The 20,087-nt window shown below is 21.9% G+C and overlaps 9 protein-coding genes across 9 annotated transcripts; 3 read left to right on the forward strand and 6 right to left on the reverse strand.

Annotated features, from left to right (window-relative positions):
• Positions 1-357: 357 nt before the first annotated feature.
• DDB_G0291742 (hypothetical protein) lies at positions 358-837 on the reverse strand (the record flags this gene model as incomplete). Its single annotated transcript, XM_629970.1, has 1 exon — positions 358-837. The coding sequence occupies one exon, from the start codon at positions 835-837 to the stop codon at positions 358-360; it is 480 nt and encodes a 159-aa protein (XP_629972.1).
• A 1,055-nt stretch (positions 838-1,892) lies between these two features.
• Positions 1,893-4,433, reverse strand: DDB_G0291744 (hypothetical protein; the record flags this gene model as incomplete). Its single annotated transcript, XM_629971.1, has 1 exon — positions 1,893-4,433. One exon carries the CDS (start codon positions 4,431-4,433, stop codon positions 1,893-1,895), a length of 2,541 nt encoding a protein of 846 aa, XP_629973.1.
• Positions 4,434-4,644: 211 nt separating this feature from the next.
• On the reverse strand, positions 4,645-5,019 carry DDB_G0291746 (hypothetical protein; the record flags this gene model as incomplete). Its single annotated transcript, XM_629972.1, has 1 exon — positions 4,645-5,019. One exon carries the CDS (start codon positions 5,017-5,019, stop codon positions 4,645-4,647), a length of 375 nt encoding a protein of 124 aa, XP_629974.1.
• A 702-nt stretch (positions 5,020-5,721) lies between these two features.
• Positions 5,722-6,571, forward strand: DDB_G0291748 (hypothetical protein; the record flags this gene model as incomplete). The annotated part of the gene is made up of 2 exons (XM_629973.1): positions 5,722-6,069; positions 6,179-6,571. 2 exons carry the CDS (start codon positions 5,722-5,724, stop codon positions 6,569-6,571), a joined length of 741 nt encoding a protein of 246 aa, XP_629975.1.
• Positions 6,572-6,707: 136 nt separating this feature from the next.
• Positions 6,708-7,669, reverse strand: mnd1 (meiotic nuclear division protein 1; the record flags this gene model as incomplete). Its single annotated transcript, XM_629974.1, has 4 exons — positions 6,708-7,019; positions 7,098-7,321; positions 7,421-7,478; positions 7,598-7,669. 4 exons carry the CDS (start codon positions 7,667-7,669, stop codon positions 6,708-6,710), a joined length of 666 nt encoding a protein of 221 aa, XP_629976.1.
• A 776-nt stretch (positions 7,670-8,445) lies between these two features.
• smc1 (structural maintenance of chromosome protein) lies at positions 8,446-12,760 on the forward strand (the record flags this gene model as incomplete). Its single annotated transcript, XM_629975.1, has 2 exons — positions 8,446-8,662; positions 8,856-12,760. The coding sequence occupies 2 exons, from the start codon at positions 8,446-8,448 to the stop codon at positions 12,758-12,760; spliced, it is 4,122 nt and encodes a 1,373-aa protein (XP_629977.1).
• A 1,456-nt stretch (positions 12,761-14,216) lies between these two features.
• On the reverse strand, positions 14,217-14,942 carry DDB_G0291754 (hypothetical protein; the record flags this gene model as incomplete). Its single annotated transcript, XM_629976.1, has 1 exon — positions 14,217-14,942. One exon carries the CDS (start codon positions 14,940-14,942, stop codon positions 14,217-14,219), a length of 726 nt encoding a protein of 241 aa, XP_629978.1.
• Positions 14,943-15,419: 477 nt separating this feature from the next.
• Positions 15,420-16,942, reverse strand: gshB (glutathione synthase; the record flags this gene model as incomplete). The annotated part of the gene is made up of 2 exons (XM_629977.1): positions 15,420-16,593; positions 16,686-16,942. 2 exons carry the CDS (start codon positions 16,940-16,942, stop codon positions 15,420-15,422), a joined length of 1,431 nt encoding a protein of 476 aa, XP_629979.1.
• A 779-nt stretch (positions 16,943-17,721) lies between these two features.
• On the forward strand, positions 17,722-19,182 carry DDB_G0291758 (hypothetical protein; the record flags this gene model as incomplete). The annotated part of the gene is made up of 3 exons (XM_629978.1): positions 17,722-17,835; positions 18,025-18,312; positions 18,391-19,182. 3 exons carry the CDS (start codon positions 17,722-17,724, stop codon positions 19,180-19,182), a joined length of 1,194 nt encoding a protein of 397 aa, XP_629980.1.
• Between the last annotated feature and the right edge of the window lie 905 nt (positions 19,183-20,087).

A 20,087-nucleotide genomic window follows, 5' to 3' on the forward strand; every position in this document is an offset into this window, starting at 1 on the left:
TAAATCTCATTTTGTTTTTATTAAAATTTCATTAAATTTTAAATAAAAAAAAAAAAATTAAAAAAAATAAGATCTAACCTTCGCGTTTTTTTTGAGGTTGCTTTTTTAAAATTTTGAATTTTTTTTTTTTTTTTTTCTTTTAAAATTTATCATATCATTACCATTTAAAACTTCAAATAATGATTTGCACTTTGGGACCCACTATAATTTGTTCAAATAATTGTTTTGTTTCGAAAAAAAAAAAAATAAAAAAAAAAAAGGTTGGAAATACAATTATAATTTTATTTTATTTTAATTTTAATTTTTTTTAATTTTTTTTGCTTTTTTTATTAAATTGAAATGATATGAATCTTTGATTCAGAGAGCAGTTTTCTTATAATTGTCTACTATTGTCTGAAGTGGATAAACTCTTAAAACTATTGAGAGATGATTCATATTCACTATATCAGAGTTGAATTGTGGTTGATAATCATCATCTCCAATATAATAACGTCTAATGCCCTCTATATCAAAATACAATAAGTTATATGATGACTGAATCATGATTTTATATTCATTAATTCTATCTTCGTCATCTCCTAGAAGATCTATTATAAAAAATCTTCTAAATTTTGATGCAACATTTTTGTAATTTTCTAAAATTATACCAGATTTTTTGAAAACAAATTCCATTAGACCTACACTATCAACTGTCATTGTTCCTTGTGTATTTTGATGTTTATATCCCTCATATCTATTATTCTTAAAATGAATTCTTTTTTCCAAAGTGTACCCAGCCTTCAATAATATTGTAAACAATGCCTTGTTGGGATTGGGTATGAATGGCTGAATAATCATCTTTATAAACTTGAGCGATTATAAAATGTACCTTGTCACCCAATTTTTGTGCTTCAGAACATGATAAACAGAGATCACCAATCAAATGAGGAAGAGTTCCTTTTTTAAATGAACTATTAGGCATTGACCAATATTTTTGAATATTTTTCATTTGATTCATGTATTTTTCTTGCATCTAATCCAAAAATAACTTTGCATTGAGAATTTATTAAAAATTTAATATTTTCAATTGTCAACAAACAGTTTTCACTTTTATTATCATCTTTTGTTCCACAATATTCCTTAATACATTTGAAGATTTTAACTCCAGTTTCTTTAAGTACATCTCCACAATCTTTGAATTCATTAAAAACAGTTTCACACACATAAATCTGAAGCGGTTATTTTTAAAAATTGATTATCATTTGTATAAAGATGTTGAAAATGAGAAATTTCCTTCACCAACAAATAATATTTTATGATGTCTCTGCTTTACATTTTGGAATTTGATTTTTAAATTTTAAAAAAAAAAAAAAAAAAAAAAAAAAAAAGAATTTAAAATGGTTAATCTAAAATAATTTGGAAATTAAATATATTAATTAAATAACTACTTTGTATCAGATTTATAGACTGTTTTAGAAATTTCTGTTATAATTTCTATATCTGGTTGAGGTGTATTCATTTTCAAATATATATTTTATTTGATTGGAATTTATTAAATTATAAAGTAAAAAATTTAAAAAAAAAAACTTTTAACAATAGTTATTTTTTTTTTTTTTTAAAATTTAATTTTTTTAAAATAAATTTATTTTAATAATTCTCAGATTTGTGAGAAAAAAAAATAAAATAAAAAAATAAAAATAAATTCTAAAAATAATTATCAAATGTTTTATTTTTATTTTTTTATTTTTATTTTTTTTTTCTCATAATCTGAGAAAAAAGATTTTTTCCCCACCCGATTTATCAATTAAATCAAAATATTTTAATAATTGATTAATGGGGGAAAAAAAAAATAAAAAAAAAAAAAAAATTTTATTTATTTAATTTTTTTAAACTTTTTTTATTTTTTTTTTTTTTTAGAATCTGTTTTTAACACCACTTAAAAAATAATCATAAATTATAGAATCATTATTATCCTTAAAATATTGATTACAAAGCTCTACAAATAAAGTTGGTCTTTTAATTGATTCAAAAAATTTGAGATTTGTGGCAGTGTCTAAAGAAATCAAATTTGAATATGATACTGAAATTAACTCTTCAGCATATTTAAATAATAAATTATTAACCAATGATTTTAATAAATCACCAAATGAATTCTTGAAACTACCACATGAACAATTCCTTCCAAAAATAAATTCAAATGAGAATATATTTGGTAATAAATAATTTCTAATTTGATAAGAAATTGAATTATTATTATTATTATTATTAAGAGTGACAGGAGGTGTTTGAATATTTGAATATTGTTTATTACAATCATAAAATCTACTATAAGGGATAGTAGTTTCGTGTGGAAATGATAGTATATATTTTGTAAACTTTGGAGATCTAATATGAAGAAAATAAAATGTTTCATATAATCCAGGTTCACTGAACCAACTTGGGTAACCAGTATTTCCATTATTAATATATTGGTGTACTGATTCCATCATTTCAATTGTAAAACCTTTATGTTGAATTAATTTTCTATAAAGATGTTGAATCATTATGTTAATACCATTACTAAAAGGCACATATTCTTTAAATCTATCATAAAATGATTTTATTAGAGTGATCATTGCAGTAATATCGGTAGCAACTTTACCATCACCATTACCATTATTACTATCATCATCACCATAATGATATATTATACGATTAGCTCCATATCCATGTTTGAAAATGATTGCTTTAGTATTAATTGAAGGATTATAAGATTCAACTAAATCATCGAATATATTTGAATCAAATTTAACCTTTTTACAACAATTATTTAATAAAAATTGTAATTGAATTAAATCCAATTTAAAAATTGAATTTACAATAATTTCTTGAATCTCTTTAATTTTGAAATTCTCTTCAATTTTAAATTCTAAAAATGCTGCTTCTGTTGCTGATGATGATGATGATTGTGATGATTTATAATATCGAACTAATTGATTATAAAATCTTTTTAAATTTTCATTTGTAAAACTTTTAAATTTTGATTGATTTAAATAATTTAATAATTTAATAATTTGTTTAATTGGAGTATTTGGTAAAATGAAATCATCATCATCATTATCATTATCATTATCATTAGATTGAAAGTCTAAAACTTTAATATTTAATGAATCTATAATTTTCAAATTATTTAAATCACATTGTTGGATTGATTTCTTGAATAGGTATCTAAATATATACTCTTTTGATTGTTGCTCTACTTGTATTGAATTCTCTTTGCCTTTTAAATAAAATGATTGAATTGATTTAAAAGAATTTAATTGACCTGTTACTTCTTTACTATCATTATTATTATTATTATTATTATTACTATTATTATTATTAAAATTATATGCATATTGAATTATTTGAAAATCAGTAAAAACAATAGAATGATCATTTAATAATACTGATAAAATAACTTTATTTTCAAATGAAATTAACCAATTTATAATTAATTTATCAGATATTATTAATGAATAAGATTGTTGTTTTTCTAAATTTTGATTATTATTATTATTTTTAATATATTTTAAAATTGGAAACATATGAAATTTCTTTAAATTCATTTTCTTTTTATATTCATTATAAAAATTAATTATAAATGGTATTGAAATTGATGGTTTACTTAATTTAATATATCTTAAAAATGAAATTAAATAAGATTCATCAGAACCATCATTTTTATCTTTAAATTCATCTTTATTATCTTTGAATGCATTTAAATAATGATCACCATAATAAAATTCATCAAGTTCATCTTTACATTGATGAAATTCATCAATTGATTCATTATATTTTAAAATGTAATCTTTATATAATTCTATTTGTTTTGTTTCAATAATTATAAATTTTTGTAATTTTTTTAATTTATATTTTTCAATATCACAACTACTACCACTACTACCACTTTTACTACCACTACTACTACCACTACTACCACTACTATTGCTACTGATTTTTTTAATTTTATTATTAATTTTATCTAATTTTGAATCAAGTGGTTTAATTGGTTTATTTAAAACATGGATTAAATTTGTTCTATGTGTAAATAATAATTCATCAAATGATTGATTAATTGTTAAATTAAATGGTTTAGTGACGAAAAGACGATTTGTAAAGATTGATAAATCATAGATTTTATTTAATAAATTATAATTTTCAAAATCATATATTTTTCCAAATGAAAAACTATTTTTTTCATCATTACATTTTGAATCGTATAAACCACTATTAAATAAGAAAAATTCTAATAATTGTTCTCTACTTTCTTCTCTATTCTTTAAAATTAATGATATTAATGTTTTATTTCCAATAAATGGTTCAACTTTTTCAATTTTACCATATTGTTGAATTTGAATTTTTATAAATTCTTTTATAAATTCGATACTTGAATATTTTAAAACATATTGTAAATTTGATGGTAAAACTTTCATTGAATAAGGCTCACTTATTAATAATTTAAAAATTTTAATTCTATTTGATTTAATTGATAATTTAATTAAATCAAAATCAGTAAATAATTTTTTTTCAATATTATTATTATTATTATTATTATTATTATTATTATTATTATTATTATTATTATTATTATTATTATTATTATTATTATTATTATTATTATTATTATTATTATTATTATTATTATTATTTTTTTAAAAATAAAACTAAAACTGATTTTAATAATTTTTCTTGTTTTTCTTGTTCTTCTTTTTTTTTTAAATCTTTTTCATTTTTATTATTATTATTATTAAATGATTTAAAGAATTCTAATATACATGATGAACTAATAATTTGAATTGATTCATTACATTCTAATTTATATTTTAAAAGTTTGAATTGTTTTTTTATTGACATCCATTTCAATGATTTTATATCTTTAAATAAAATTCTATTATTTTCATAAATTTGTTGGTGTTCATCATATTCAACCCATTCTGTACATTGAATATGATGAAATATTAAATTTCTTAAATATTTATTTTTATAAACTTCCCAAAATAATTTTTCTTCCTTATTCATCTTTTTTTTTTTTTTAGATTTAATATTTATTATTTATATAATTCTTGTGTGAAAAAAAAAAAAAAAAAAAAAAAATGAAAAAAAAAAAAAAAAAATTTGAAAAAAAAAAAAAATTGAAAAAAAAATGAAAAAGATTTAAAAAAAATGAAAAAAAATCAAAAAATCAAAAAAAAAAAAAAATTCAAAATCTTGCTTTTGATTGGTTGCTTTCATAAATTCGAATTTTTGGGACATAACGTTTCATAAATAAGAAATTACCAAAAAAAAAAAAAAAAAAAAAAAAACCGTACCTTTTTATACCCAAAAATATTTTCAAAAATATTATTGTTTTTTTTAAAAAAAAAAATAAATAAATAATTAAAAAAAAAATCTTGTTTCCTTGGGAAATTAATTAATTTTTATTCTCGTTTTTTTTATTTTTTCAAAAATTCAAGTACCAATGAATATAATAAAAAAAAAAAATCTTGTTTCCTTGGGAATTTTTTTTTTTTATTTTAATTTTTTTTTTTTTTTAATCCTGGTTGAAAATATTCTGATATTAAAAAAAATATAAATTCCTGCATGTATTTTTTTTTTTTATTCTGTTCCAAAATTAACACATTTATATTCATAATAAATAAAAATAAAAAAAATAAATAAATGAGGGAATAAAAAATAAAAAAAATTAATAAATCCCTAATAAAATAATTTAAAAAAAAAAAAATGAAACTATTAATTTCATTAATATTAATTTTAACAATTTCATTTATTAATAATTGTAATTCTATTTTAGTAACTGAAAATGAATTTTACCAAAAAAAAAAGGAATCAAATAAAAATATTTGTTTCCCAAATGGTGATCCTAATATCAATGGTTTTAATACAATAGTAAGAGGTGTTAGTTATAATTCAAATTATCCATCACCAAATGGTTTTGGTGAAAATCAAAATTCATATTATACAGAAAACCCGATGGATGTTGATTTCTTAAACCAAAGATTCTCAGTTGATTTCTCTCTTCAATCAGAAACTGGAAGTGTTTTTGGTAAATTTTTGGCATTCACTCAAAATGTAAGTTTGTTTTATTAATATTAATAATAATAATAATTTTCATAATATGGTAATTTTTTTTTTTTTTTTTTTTTTTTTTTTTTTTTTTTTTTTTTTTTTTTATCATTAGAAAACTGAATATTATATTATTAGCAGAGGAGAAATAGGTAATGCAACTTGTTATATATCTAAAATGGATTACGAAATTAAATCATTATTAAAGTTATCATTTGCATCAGATACTACACTTGGTCAAGTACCATGTGAATTTTATTCTATTGATTCCCCACTAAAACAAAATGATACATTTGAATTGGTTTTTGTTGACAAAAATCATTGTTCATTGATGGCCTCAATTTCAACAATTGAAGCTTTAAACGAAGGTGAATCAATGGCAATTTATATGAATTATGTGCCATACTCAAAACCAGATTTCTATCAATTACCAACTGAATGTGAAAATCCAACTCCGATTGATCAAATTTTCAGACCAAAATTATTAAATCTATTCGCTAAATACTAAATATATAAATATATATATATAATATATATATATTTATTATTTATATATATTTAGTATTTATCATTTATTTACTTTATATTTTAAATATAATAATAAAACCATATAGGATGAATTATTTATTTATTTTTTTATTTATTTATTTTCTTTTCTTTTTATTTACAGGTTGAGGAGTATCATTAAAGTTATATTCTTCTAAATAGTCCATATCTGGTTTAATACCAAAACTTGTATCGAAATCACTTGGACGAATATTATATTTTGAATCACAAAATTGTCTTAAAGATGATATGTTATCAGTGTATCTATTAACGGCAGCGATTGCAATTTTAATATCTCTCTTTTTATCATCAATTAATGATGAATCTGCATATAACAATAATTCTTCTTTAAAACTTTTATTATCATCTTTTAATGTTTGTAATTTTTCTAAATTTTTTGTTCTTGTTTCCTAAATATTTATTATTATTATTTTTGGTTAATATAAATTAATTTATTATTATTAATTTATTATCTAAACAATACATACAGATTCAACTCTTTCACTTTTTAATTGTTCAATTTTTTTAGTTTCTGATTGTATCCTTTCTTTTGTTTCAGATAATAATTTAGTTTGTTCAATTATTTTATCTTTTTTTGAATCAAATTCAAAACTTGGGAATGACCAATAAAAATTTGATGATCCCATTTTATCTGTATTTACAACACCATCATCTATTAACATTTGTAATGTTTCTTTACATTGAACTTGTGCTAATAAAAAGTAAAAAATAAAATATAAGTTAAATATAAATTTATAAATAACAATAATGATTAAAAAAAAAAAAAAAAAAAAAAAAAAAAATATATTACTCATTCCTGTATACTTTGAAGCTTCTGATTCTACATCTTTACTTGAATATATTGTTGACTAATTATTTATTAAATTATAATTAGTATATATATATATATATATTTATTTTTGTTGTTATAGTATATAGATTTCTCTCTCTCCTCTCTTTGATTGCTAATGTTAATGAGCATACATACATTAGAGTGGAAGAATTCTTTTAATTTTTCTTTTTTTTCTTCTGGTGACATACCCTTTCTTCTTGTTGCCATCTTTATTTATTATTTATATATTACAATATTATTTTATTTTTTAAATTTATCTATTTACAATTTGTTTTAAAAGTATAATTCAAAAAAAAAAAAAAATAAAATAAAATAATTTTCATTTTTTTTTTTTTTTTAATTTTCCTTTTTTTCACTTTTTTCAAAGAAAAAAAATAATTCCCCAAAAAAAAAAAAAAAAAGTAAGTGGTGTTATCGATAACAATTAAATAACTCCAACCATATGATTTGTTTTTTTTTTTTTTTTTTTCTGATATATGAAATAAAAAATGAAAAATCAATAATCCTCAAACAAAAATAAAAAAAAAATAAAAAAAATGGTTTTTTAAAGTTTTATTTATTTCTTTTTATTAAACTTTAAGATGAAATTTTGTATACTATAAAAGAAATAATCATTAAAATATTTTTAAAAAATCTCCTTTTTCATAAAACCATGAATCCCAAAAGAGAAATCAACAGATTTGCTAACTAATTTTTGTTTCCTGAAAAAAAAAAAAAAAAAAAAAAAAAAAGTTTTTTTTTTTTTTTTGAAATTTTACAATTCTAATTATTTCCCGCCAAAATTTTTTAAAAATTTTTATAATTTTTTTTTGACAAAAAAAAAAAAAAAAAAAAAAAAAATCATTTTATTTTTATTTTGTTATTTATATGAATCTTTATGTAAATATAGGTTTTTTTTTTTTTTTTTTTCCCCTTTTAAAAAATTCATATTGAAAAGGGTATAGTTAAACAAAATAAAACAAAATAAAACAAAATAACCAAATATGGGTATATCAATTTTAAAAATTCAAAATTTTAAATCATATAAAGGTAATCCCCTTATTGGTCCATTCAAGGATTTTTCATGTGTAATTGGTCCCAATGGTAGGGGAAAATCAAATATTATGGATGCTATCATCTTTGTATTAGGCCATAACTCTTCTCAAATTAGAAGTACAAAATTAAATGAATTAGTTAATACACATATTGTAACAGATAAAAGTAATTTTTTTTTTTTTTATTTTTCTTATTATAATAATAATAATAATAATAATAATAATAATAATAATAATAATAATAATAATAATAATAATAATAGTAATAATAATAATAATATTAACCATATATATATATATTTTTTTTATTTATAAAAATTTAATAATAATAAAAATAATAATAATATTAACCTTATAAGATAATAATGAAGGTGGTGATAATTCGACTTATGTTGCAATTAATTTTAATCATCAAGGTAACAATTATAGATTTTCAAGAAAAATTATTGGTAATGGATCACAATATTTTTTTGAACAAACTCAAGTTTCAGCAGAACAATATCAAAAACATTTAAAAGATATTGGTATTGATATTGGTACAAAGAATTTCTTTGTATTTCAAGGTGATGTTGAGAGTATAGCTACACAAAATCCAAAGCAAATTTCAGCATTTATTGATGATATCTCTGGTAGTAGAGCATTGAAATTTGAGTATGATAGATTATTGGGTGAAAAGTCTAAATGTGAAGATGACGTTTTCGCATCATACGCTAAAAGAAAAACGATAGCATTCGAGAAGGAGCAATACAAGGAGCAGTGGACCGAGGTGAAAGAGTACCAATCCATGCAGGACCGAGTGGACTCTTTGAAAACTGATCAACAATTAGCTAAACTTTATCAAACCACCAAAGAGATGAGAAAGGAGCAAAAACTATTAGACGAAAGTAAACAACAAATCCAATCTATCCAATCGGATGAAATGAAGCCATTGGAACAACAATACACACAGACTAGTAAGAACCAGGCGTCATTGCATAAAGAGGTGGTGCAATTGGAGGATGATATCTCGAGGTTGATAAAGGGCAAGAAGAAGAAAGGCTCCGATCAGTATTCTGCCGAAGAGGAAATTAAGTATATTTCAGAGAAAATCAAGAAAACCAAATTAATCCTATCAAAAGCTGAAAACAGTCGTAGTAAACAAATACAAGAGATTGATCAACTTCGTAATGAATTAAATGAGTTTACTGAACAATTGGAGAATCTAGATGACGAAAAGGAGGTGGCAGAAACTGGGCTATCAATAAAGATGGACCATCAACAAATTGAAGAATACAATCAATTGAAATTGCAATCAGGTAAGGAAACCTCTGGTTTAAAGATTAAATATGACCAACTATCGAGAGAGCACAAAATTGAACAGGACCAACACCAACAACTCACCTATAGATTGGAGGAGTTTGAAACTATGAAAAAGAAATTCCAAGAATCTAAAGAGAAATTTCAAAATCAAAAAGATATTGAACAATCGAATTTCCAAGATTTAGAACAGAAATTAAAAGAGTCAGAGAAAGAACTCGTACAATGTACCACTAGATTCAATGAGACACAACAACGTCAACAAAATTTAAATAATGATTTAGAGCGTATTCAATATAGTCTTTCCGATTTGAAATCATTGAAATCTGAAAGTCAACGTGATAGACAATTCAATCAAACCGTTGAAACTTTGAAAAGTATTTTCCCAGGTGTTAAAGGTAAACTAATGGATTTATGCGAACCTTCACAACGTAAATATGCAACCGCATTGACTCTAACAATGGGCAAACTAATGGATGCCATCATCGTTGACACTGAAGAGACTCTAATTGGTTGTGTACGTTATTTAAAGGAGCAATTACTTGGTGTTGCAACATTTATAAGTTTAGATCGTTTACAAATGGTTAAACCAATTAATCAACAGTTACGTCAAATTAGTGGTGGTGGTGGTGGTAGTACAGCTAAATTATTATTCGATTGTTTAAAGATTCAAAAAGGTATAGAAGATGCTGTATTGTATGCATTGGGTAATACAGTGGTTTGTGAAAGTTTAGCAGAGGCAAAGTTATTGGCATTTGGTGGTAAAGATCGTGTAAAGGTTATAACTATACAAGGTATTAGAATCACAAAATCAGGTTTAATGAGTGGTGGTGGTTTATCATCAATTAAATCCAAATCATCACAATGGGATACTAAACGTGTTGAAGAATTAAAGAAACAAAGAGACACCATATTGGCAGAACTATCCGATGTAATCCAATTGAATGAGATTTTCAATCAACGCCAACAATTGACAAGTCAAGTACATCAATTGAAATCGGATTATTCATTATCAAAGAGTAAAATTGAGTTACTCAATGATAGATTGAAAAAGAATCAACAAGAATTGGAAACCAATGAAAAGGTAATCAATGAAACAATCATTCCCGAGTTATCGGAATTGAATGAAACATTGGCAAAACGTAAAACTCAATTAGATCAACTACAAAGTGAAATCAATTCAATAGAGGAGAGATATTTCAGTGGATTCTCAAAGAAATTTGGTGTTGACAATATCAGAGAGTATGAAGATAACAGGTTGGCTAAAATTCAAGAAAACATTCAAAAGAGATTATCATTAACTGAATCGATCTCTGTGATTCAATCACGTTTAGACTATGAACAGGGTAGAGAGATTGATAATGAAATTAAACAACTCTCTGAAGAATTGAATGCAAATGAAAAGATATTAGATCAAGAATTGGAACATAAGAAAGAGAATGATGAAAAAGAGAAACAATTCAAAGAGAATCTATCCGATCTACAAAAACAACATACTGAAAAGAAATCACAATTAGATAAAATGAATATAACCATTAAAGATTTGAAAAAACAATTATCAACTTTTAATAATCAAATCACTGATATTGAAAAATTAAGTAATCGTCATGATTTTAATATTACAAAACTTCGTGGTGTTTATCATCAAATTTTAATTGAAACTAGAAATGAAGATATTCGTTTACCAATTTTACAATTTAAAGGTAAAGAAATTGATCAAGGTAATAATAATAATAATAATAATAATAATAATAATAATAATAATAATAATAATAATAATGATAAATCTGAAGGTGAAACTGAAGATAATAATAAAAAACAAAAAAATAAAGATAGTGAAGCTGAAGTTGATGAAAGTGCTGTAAGTGAAGGTGAAAATGTTAAAAAACCAAAGAAACCAACAATTAAAAAGAAAAAATCATCAATAAAAAGAAAAAGAGAAACAAATAAAGGTGATCAAGAAGATAATCAAGAAGAAGATGAAGAAGATGAAGATGATATATTTAATGAATCAGATGTTGAAGAAAATGAAAAACCAAATATTTTACAAGATATAATTAAAGATATAACACAAGCAATGGTACAAGATGATATTTTAGATATTTATGAAGATGAAGCATCAATTAAATTCAATTATTCGTCATTGAAAAAACGTGTATTTGTTGATCAAAAAACTTATGAAGAATATCTTAGAAAGTTAACAATCGATATTGAAACCATTGGTAAAGAGATGAAAAGAGTTATGCCAAATTATAAAGCCTATGAGCATTTGGTTGATGTTAGTGATAAATTGAAAAAAGTTAGAAAAGAGTTAAACCAAGCTAGAGACAATGCAAAAACAAAGATAGACTCATTCAATCGTGTTAGAGACCAAAGAAAACAATTGTTTTTAAGAGCGTTCAAGAGGATTGCAAAGAATCTCACTTCAATCTATTCAGAGTTGACAAGAGAGTTGGAACCACCTTATCATAGGGGTTCGGCTCATTTGGCTTTGGAAGACACTGAAAATCCTTTCAACTCTGGTGTAAGGTTCACTGTTATCCCACCAAATAAAAGATTCCAAGAGATGGATCAATTGAGTGGTGGTGAGAAATCAGTGGCTGCTTTGGCTTTCCTTTTCTCAACTCATGGCTTGAAATCAACTCCATTTATGATTCTCGATGAAATAGATGCCGCCTTCGATAGTGTAAACGTTTTGAAATTGGTGCGTTATGTTAGACATAAAGCAAGTAAAGATCTTCAATTCTTGGTAATCTCTTTGAAAGAACAATTCTTTGTCCACTCTGATCTTTTAGTTGGTGTTTGTAGAGAACCAGATTCACAATCAAAATCTTTCCATTTACTTTTAGAAGAATTCCCTGAATCTGATGAAGCAAAGAAAGCTTTAATCTCAAAAGGTGACGATGAAACTGAAACTGATGGTAAAACTTCTGCAACTTCTGGTAGTAGTGAAAGTGAAAATGACTAAATAATACACTATAAAAAAAATAAAAATTAAAAATTAAAATAATAAATATTTTAAAATTAAAATCAATTTATATATAAATTGATAAAAGAAATAAAAAAAAAAAAAATACTAATTATGTTTTACTAGATTTTTATTCAAATTTTTGCTAATCAGACTTGGAATTGGAAAATATTTAAAAAATTCAATTTTATTCTATTTTTCTTATATTTATAAATTATTAAACCAAAAAAAAAAAAAAACCCATTTTATTTTTGAAATATAATTTTATTTAATTATAATTTAATTTGTTTTGAAATATTTCTTAGGTTTTATTTGAAAAATTTAGGGGGAATGATATGGTCATCTATTTTCGTAATGTCATAGTGCATAGATAAATCTTTCCTTTCTCTGACACCAGATAAATATTGATCATTTTTATATCCCTTTTGATATGATAGTATTGATATGAACGTTAACTTTTCTAAATGATATAGTGCATAGATAAATCTTTCCTTTCTCTACCATTAGATTGGTTTAGGATACATATCACATAACTACATTTTCTTTAAAAGTAACCATTTATAAAAAGAATTCTTTTTTCTATATTTTTAAAAAATAAAATTAGATAATTTATTTTTTATTTTGTTATTATTTTTAATTCTCTCTTTTACCTTTTTTTCTCTTTTTTAATTCTATCCTTAATCTTTTAATTTTTTTGTTTTTGAAATAATACTATTTCATTTTATTTGATTTAATTCTTTAGTTTGGAATGAAAAAAAAAAAAAAAAAAAAAAAGATCAATTTATACTCGAATAATTTTTTATTGTTTCCGATTTAAAACTATTTAGATTTGACCTAAAAAGGAATTTTTACTTTTTTTTTTTTTCCTTTTTTTTAATCAACCAAAAATTCTAAATTGGTAATTATTAGATAAACAAATAGGGAAATATTTATTATTTTATTATTTTAGTATTTTTATTCTCCCCATGAACCATCTATCCATCAACATTTTAAAATTTCCACTCACAAGTATTCAAACAAAAAAAAAAATAAATAAAAAATAAAAAAATAAAAAATAAAAAAATAAACAAAAAAAAAATAAAAAAATGAAATAAATTTTATGGATGTAATAATAATTATAGATTTGTTTTTCTTTTACCTTTTTTTTTTTTTTGTTTTGTTTTATTTTATTTTTTTAATTTTGAAATATATTGAAATAAATAATTGGAAATGATTAAGATTTTATGATAATTATGAAAATAAAAAAAAAAACTAAAAAACAAAATGTGAATATATCTCTTTGTACATTTTTTATATTTTATTTCATTATTTATTATAGGTTGTAGGATTCTTATTATTATTATTATTATTAATATTATTATTATTATTACATTTTATTTTAGTTTTGTTTTTTTTTTTTTTTTTTTATATAATTATTTATTATTTATTATTTAAAATTTATTTTTGATTATTATTATTAAAAACTTGAAATTGGTTGATAATCACCTTTATTATAACCAAAATGAACTTGTTTACAGAAACAACGAATTGAAATTAAAACTAAAATTAAAAGTAAAGATAATAAAGCAAATGAGAATAAAACAGAGATTGCAATTGCAGCACCAGGTGAATATCTTGGAATTGGTACAATCGAAACCTTTGAAGAGTTTGAAGTGGATACCCAACATGGGAATGTAGCATTTGTAATGTACGCATTGAAATCGTAAGCTTCTTCCCAATTACCTTGAACATAAAGGGTATCGGTATTTGTAAAAGTTGAGTTTATATGATAATTGAATGTTACAGATGTATTATAGCATTGATAAGTTGATGAGGAGGTTGTCGTACATTCATTTGTAGGTTCAGTCGAGTTTTTATGAGCTAATGGTGTATCACCATTATCATATTCATAAGGGAATGTTCTACCATGGTCATAGAAATAGTAGGGAAATTCAACTTGATTGGTATATTCTGAACATGTTTCATTCGAACAGTATGCTGATATAGTTGGTTTCTCCACCAATGATGCACTAATCTTTAACCATCCATCTTTATACTCTACTGATGGTACAAATATTGCTGCTGTTATAACAGCTCCAGCTATAAATGTTATTAAAAAAAATATAGTATTAATTCCAATACAACAATTTGAACAACTATGTCTTTTATGATGATGATGATGATGATGATAATTATGTCCCATTATTTATTTAATTTTATATATATATTTAATTTTTATATATTTTATAATTTATAAATATAATAATTAATTTTTTTTTTTTTTTTTTTTTATTTTTTTCTTTTTTTTTTTAAAACTATTAAATTATTTTTATTATTTTTATTTTTATTATTTTTATTTATTTATTTATTTATTTAAAAAAAACACAAATGAGTGGATATCGAAGCGAAAGGTATAAAAAAAAAAAAATTGAAACACCTCCTTTTATAAAAAAAAAAAAAAAAATAAAAAATAAAAAAACAAAAAAAAAAAAAATAAAAAAAAAAAAAAATTAAAAAAATTAAAAAAATAAAAAAAAAAAATCTTAAAATTTCGCATAATTGTGAAATGTTTGTTTAATGCTCACTGAGAAAAAATCTTTTCGATTTCCGACCTAAATTTTTATTTTTTATTTTTTATTTTTTTATTTTTTTTCTATTTTTAAATTTTTAAAATTTTAAATTATTCCAAGATTGGAGAATCTAATAAACCAAAACCAGCAGCAACACCAACTTCATCAGAATTTGCAGTTTTTGTACGAAGTAAAATACCAGCTTGTTTATTTAAAACTATATCATCATCACCATTTGAAATGAAAACACTATAAATACCCAATTCATATAGACCTTCAATCTCTAATAATTGACGATCACGAACTACATGGGTTTTGAATGATTTTGACATGATTTTATCCATCAAGATATAAGATGATAGTTCCTCAGAGGACATTGATTTCAAAGCTATGGCAACTTGATCATTGTAAATATTATTACCACCACCCTCTCTTTGTGGCTTCATTACGTAGTTTTGAGGTGACTCTATTGCTTCCTTCACTACTGACATATCGATATCCTCTTTTGAAAGACTGTATAAACCTGTGAATGATCTCTTCACTCTTTGCAAGGATTCCTTGTCGTTATTGATGAATTTTTCAAGTACACCAGGTTGTGCTAAAACCTGTTGTATCTTTTTAACACCAACTAAATGATGTGCAATGGTTGGACATTTAATTGCCAACGATCTTTCAATCAATAGTCTTGCTTTCCATTCATCACCACCGCTACTCGTGTAATCGTTTGGTGTATAGCCAGCCCTATAATATGCGACTGATATCTCCATCCCATCAACGATTAACACAGATCCGTTCTCTTCATCCAATTTAGCACATTGATTGATCTCTTTCATTGTACGTCTAATTAATTTTATACTATGATTTGACCAAAGTTGAAATTCCAAACCTTTTTGATCATAAATATTTCTTTCACCCTCTTGAATGATCATCAACACCACTGAACTCTTCTCTTTATTATATAATTTATGTGCCAATGCAATTGAATCACTAATCTCTTTATCTGATTGATTGGTTGGATGATTCAATAGGTCGTATCCATTATCATTAAGATCATTTCTACCAATTAAATATTTATGTAAATTGAATACTCTATTTGATACAACTGCTAATGATGATGAAATTGTATTCAATTCAACTTGATAAATTCTTTCTTCTTCTCCTTCTATCTTATTATGAAACATATAATCTGATCTAAATATACCTAATGATATCTTTTGTTTAATACCTTCTTTAACAACTTTTCTTTGAATATTTAATAACATTTGTGTAAAATCATCAAATACACTAAATAAATAAATAAATAAATAAATAAATAAATAGATTAGTAAATAGATTATTTATTTATTTATTTATTTATTAATTATTAAATTTATTACTCTTTTAAAGTATTTTGAAGGAAATCATAATCTTTACTAATATTATGAACTAATAAATTATAATCTTCTGCTAATTTACATGCTTCATTAAATAATTTTTTATTCATTTTTGATGGATATAATGAAAATGGTACATGAGTAACATTTACAACATTATTTTTTGCTTCTTCTTCTGTTGGTTTTTTAATCATAATTAATCCATTTGCAAATGCCCAATCAATACCTTGTTCTTTTAAATCATTTAATTTTTCTTCCATTTTCTTTTTTTCTTTTTTTTTTTTTTTTTTTTTTTTATTTATTTTGATACATAAATAATATACAAATAAATAGGGAATTTTACTTTTATATAACAAAAAAAAAAAAATAATAATAAAATTGGAAAAAAAAAAAAAAAAAATGAAAAATATAAAAAAAAAAAAATGGAAATTAAAAAAATAAAAAAATAAAAAAATAAAAAATATTAAAAAAAAAAAAAAAAATCTGGAAGGGGGGATGCGTGAATTATATGTTCATCTTTTAAAGGATTTTGGGGATTATTTTAATTATTAAAATTAAACATTTTTTTTTTTTTTTTTTTTTTATAATTCAAATACAAAATAAAATTATTTTTAATATTTCCAACTTAAAAAAAAGAAGAAAAAGATTTTATTTTTTTTTTTTTTTTTTTCAAAGCTTTATAAAAAATTTTTTCAAATAAAAAAAAAATTAATAATCTAGATTTTTTTTTTTTTTTTTAACATTGATGACGTTAATAGATTTAATTCTAGGGGTTTATTATCAAAAACTTTTATATAAAATGAAATTTCTGAAGCTTCCTCAAAGTATTTTTTTTTTTCATATTTTCGAACTAAAAAAAAAAAACCTAAATATTTAGGCCATTTATAATTAATTTATTTTCCTTTTTTTTTTTTAGATTTTTTTATCTTTTTTTTTTTTTTTTTTGAATTAAAAATTATAATCAGTCCAAATTATAATAATAAAAATAATAGTAATAATAATAACATTAATAATAAATTAATATTTTCAAAAATATAAAATGGAGAAACTTAATGAACCACTCTTAGGAGGATCAGATCCAAAAAGACAACATCCATTATTAAATTCTGCAATTCTCGGAGCTGCAATGTTTTTCATTTTATTATTAAATTATGTAAGTTTTTATTTATTTTATTTTTTTTTATTATTATTTCTTTTTTTTAAAAAAAAAAAAAACTAATTTTAATTTATTATGTTTTTATCTTTTTTATTTTTTTTTTTTTTTATTATTTCTTTTTTTAATAAAAAAAAAATTCAAAATAATAATAATATCAATGATAATGTTTAAAAAAAAAAAAAAAAGTATAACCAATATTATATATCAAATATTCAAGCATTTTTTATAAATTCTCTTTCTTTTGTTGCTATATTAATATCATCTTTATTAATTACAAAACTCCGTGAAAAAATTTCAATTTTAATTTCAACTTTAATCCTTTTCTTTATATTTATAATTAATGTTAATTTACCCTCCATTTCAGTTATTTCATATATAATTCAACCATTTGCAAATAATTTATTATGGATTGCAGCAGGTACTTATATTATGACAATTTCAGATAAATGCAACATTGGTCAAAACTTTGGTTTGGTAAATAATAATATTATTTAAATTTTTAAAAATTATTATTTTTATTATTAACACACACTTTTATTTTTATTTTTTAAGTTTTTCTTTGTAACATCATTTTTAAATGGATTATTTTCAGTATCAACAACAAATTTTTATAATATTTCTCAATTCATTTATATTGTATTTATGGCGATAGCAGTGGTTTTAATTTTATTATTAAAGAATCCATGTTGTGAACAAAATGAAAATATTACAGTTGCTGGATCTGATCCTCATTCATTTTTAAATGCAATTGCATATCCAATGAGTCTTTGGTCCGATAAGAAATTTTTATATTTAGTCCCTGCCATTGCCCTTTTAGGAATTGTCTCTTTATTATTTCCAATTGGTTTGTTGGCCACAACATTAAATCCCTTTGCATACACTCAGAATGTAAGTGGAGCATTTTATTTCTTGGGTGCTGTAGCCTCACTTTTTTTTGGTTTCCTATTCGACAGATTTGAAAAGAAATATTTATTATATGCAATTGCTACCTTTGGTGCAATTGGCGCAGCTTTGAATATCGGTTTTTCAAATACAACATGTTGTACACAAGGTCAAGTAAATTTGGCTTATGCTTCCCTTATATTTAACACAATCGCTCAATATGGTCTTAAAGTTTTGGTTTTTTCACTTTTAGGTTCGATTTATCTTGATTGTAGATCATTATCTGCAAATGTTTGCTACCAATTATTATCAACTTCTGCCTTTTTAATTGTTTATTTAATTTTCTATTATGTATCTTTTACTGCATGTTTCTACATTTACTTTTTAATTTTAATCCTAGCATGTATTGGAATTTTCAAATTTTTATCTTCAAATGATGATCAAGAACAACTAATTGTTTAGATTAAATATAAATTAAATAAAATTTTTTTAAAAAAAAAAAAAAAAAAAAAAAAACATCATATAAATATATATTTATTTATTTTTTAATTCAATCATTTTTTTCAAGAATCTTAAAAGTAAAAAAGATAATTATACAATCTTAATATTATAAAAAAAATAATGAAACTTCATTAAAAATAAATAATTAAACGAAATTTCATTAAAAAGAAAATAAAAAAACGGAATTTCATTAAATAAATAATCAAACAAATAAATAAGTTTAAAAAACACTTAATTCCTTTATTTTATATTATTTTATTGAAGATTTTCAATATCACAGAATCAACAACCCTCACCAAATACAAACACAATAACCAGTAGAACAACTCAAACATCACTACAGGTATAAACACAAGAACAACAAACATACCCAACAACACAATCAAAATAAAAAAAATAAAAAAAATAAAAAAAAAAAAAATTTTTGGAATAAAAAAAAATTAAAAAAAAAATGAAAAAAAAAAAAAAAAAAAAAAAAAAACCGAGAATTTTTTTTTTTCTTAAATTAACATATGTTTTATTTAATAGAAATTTTATCTTCCAAAAACAAATATTAAAATCTCTAATTCACTACTTTAAAAATTTCCAAGGGATTATACAAACCCATTTTCATTACCAAAAAAAAATAAAAAAATGAAAATAAAAAAAAACTTGTGATTTAAAGAATTTTTTCTATTTTTATTTATTTTCATTTTTTCGAGTAGAAATGTGAAATTACGGCTCTGGTGGGTTTGTCATCTTTTTTTTTTTTACTTTTAATTTTTATTTTCACCTTATTTTTTTTCTTTTTTTTTTTTTCTTATTTTTTTTTCTTAATTTTTTTTCAGCTAAAAATTATAATCAGTCCAATTTATAATAATAAATTA

Source organism: Dictyostelium discoideum, assembly GCF_000004695.1.
Source record: "Dictyostelium discoideum AX4 chromosome 6 chromosome, whole genome shotgun sequence".
Lineage (NCBI taxonomy): Eukaryota > Evosea > Eumycetozoa > Dictyosteliales > Dictyosteliaceae > Dictyostelium > Dictyostelium discoideum.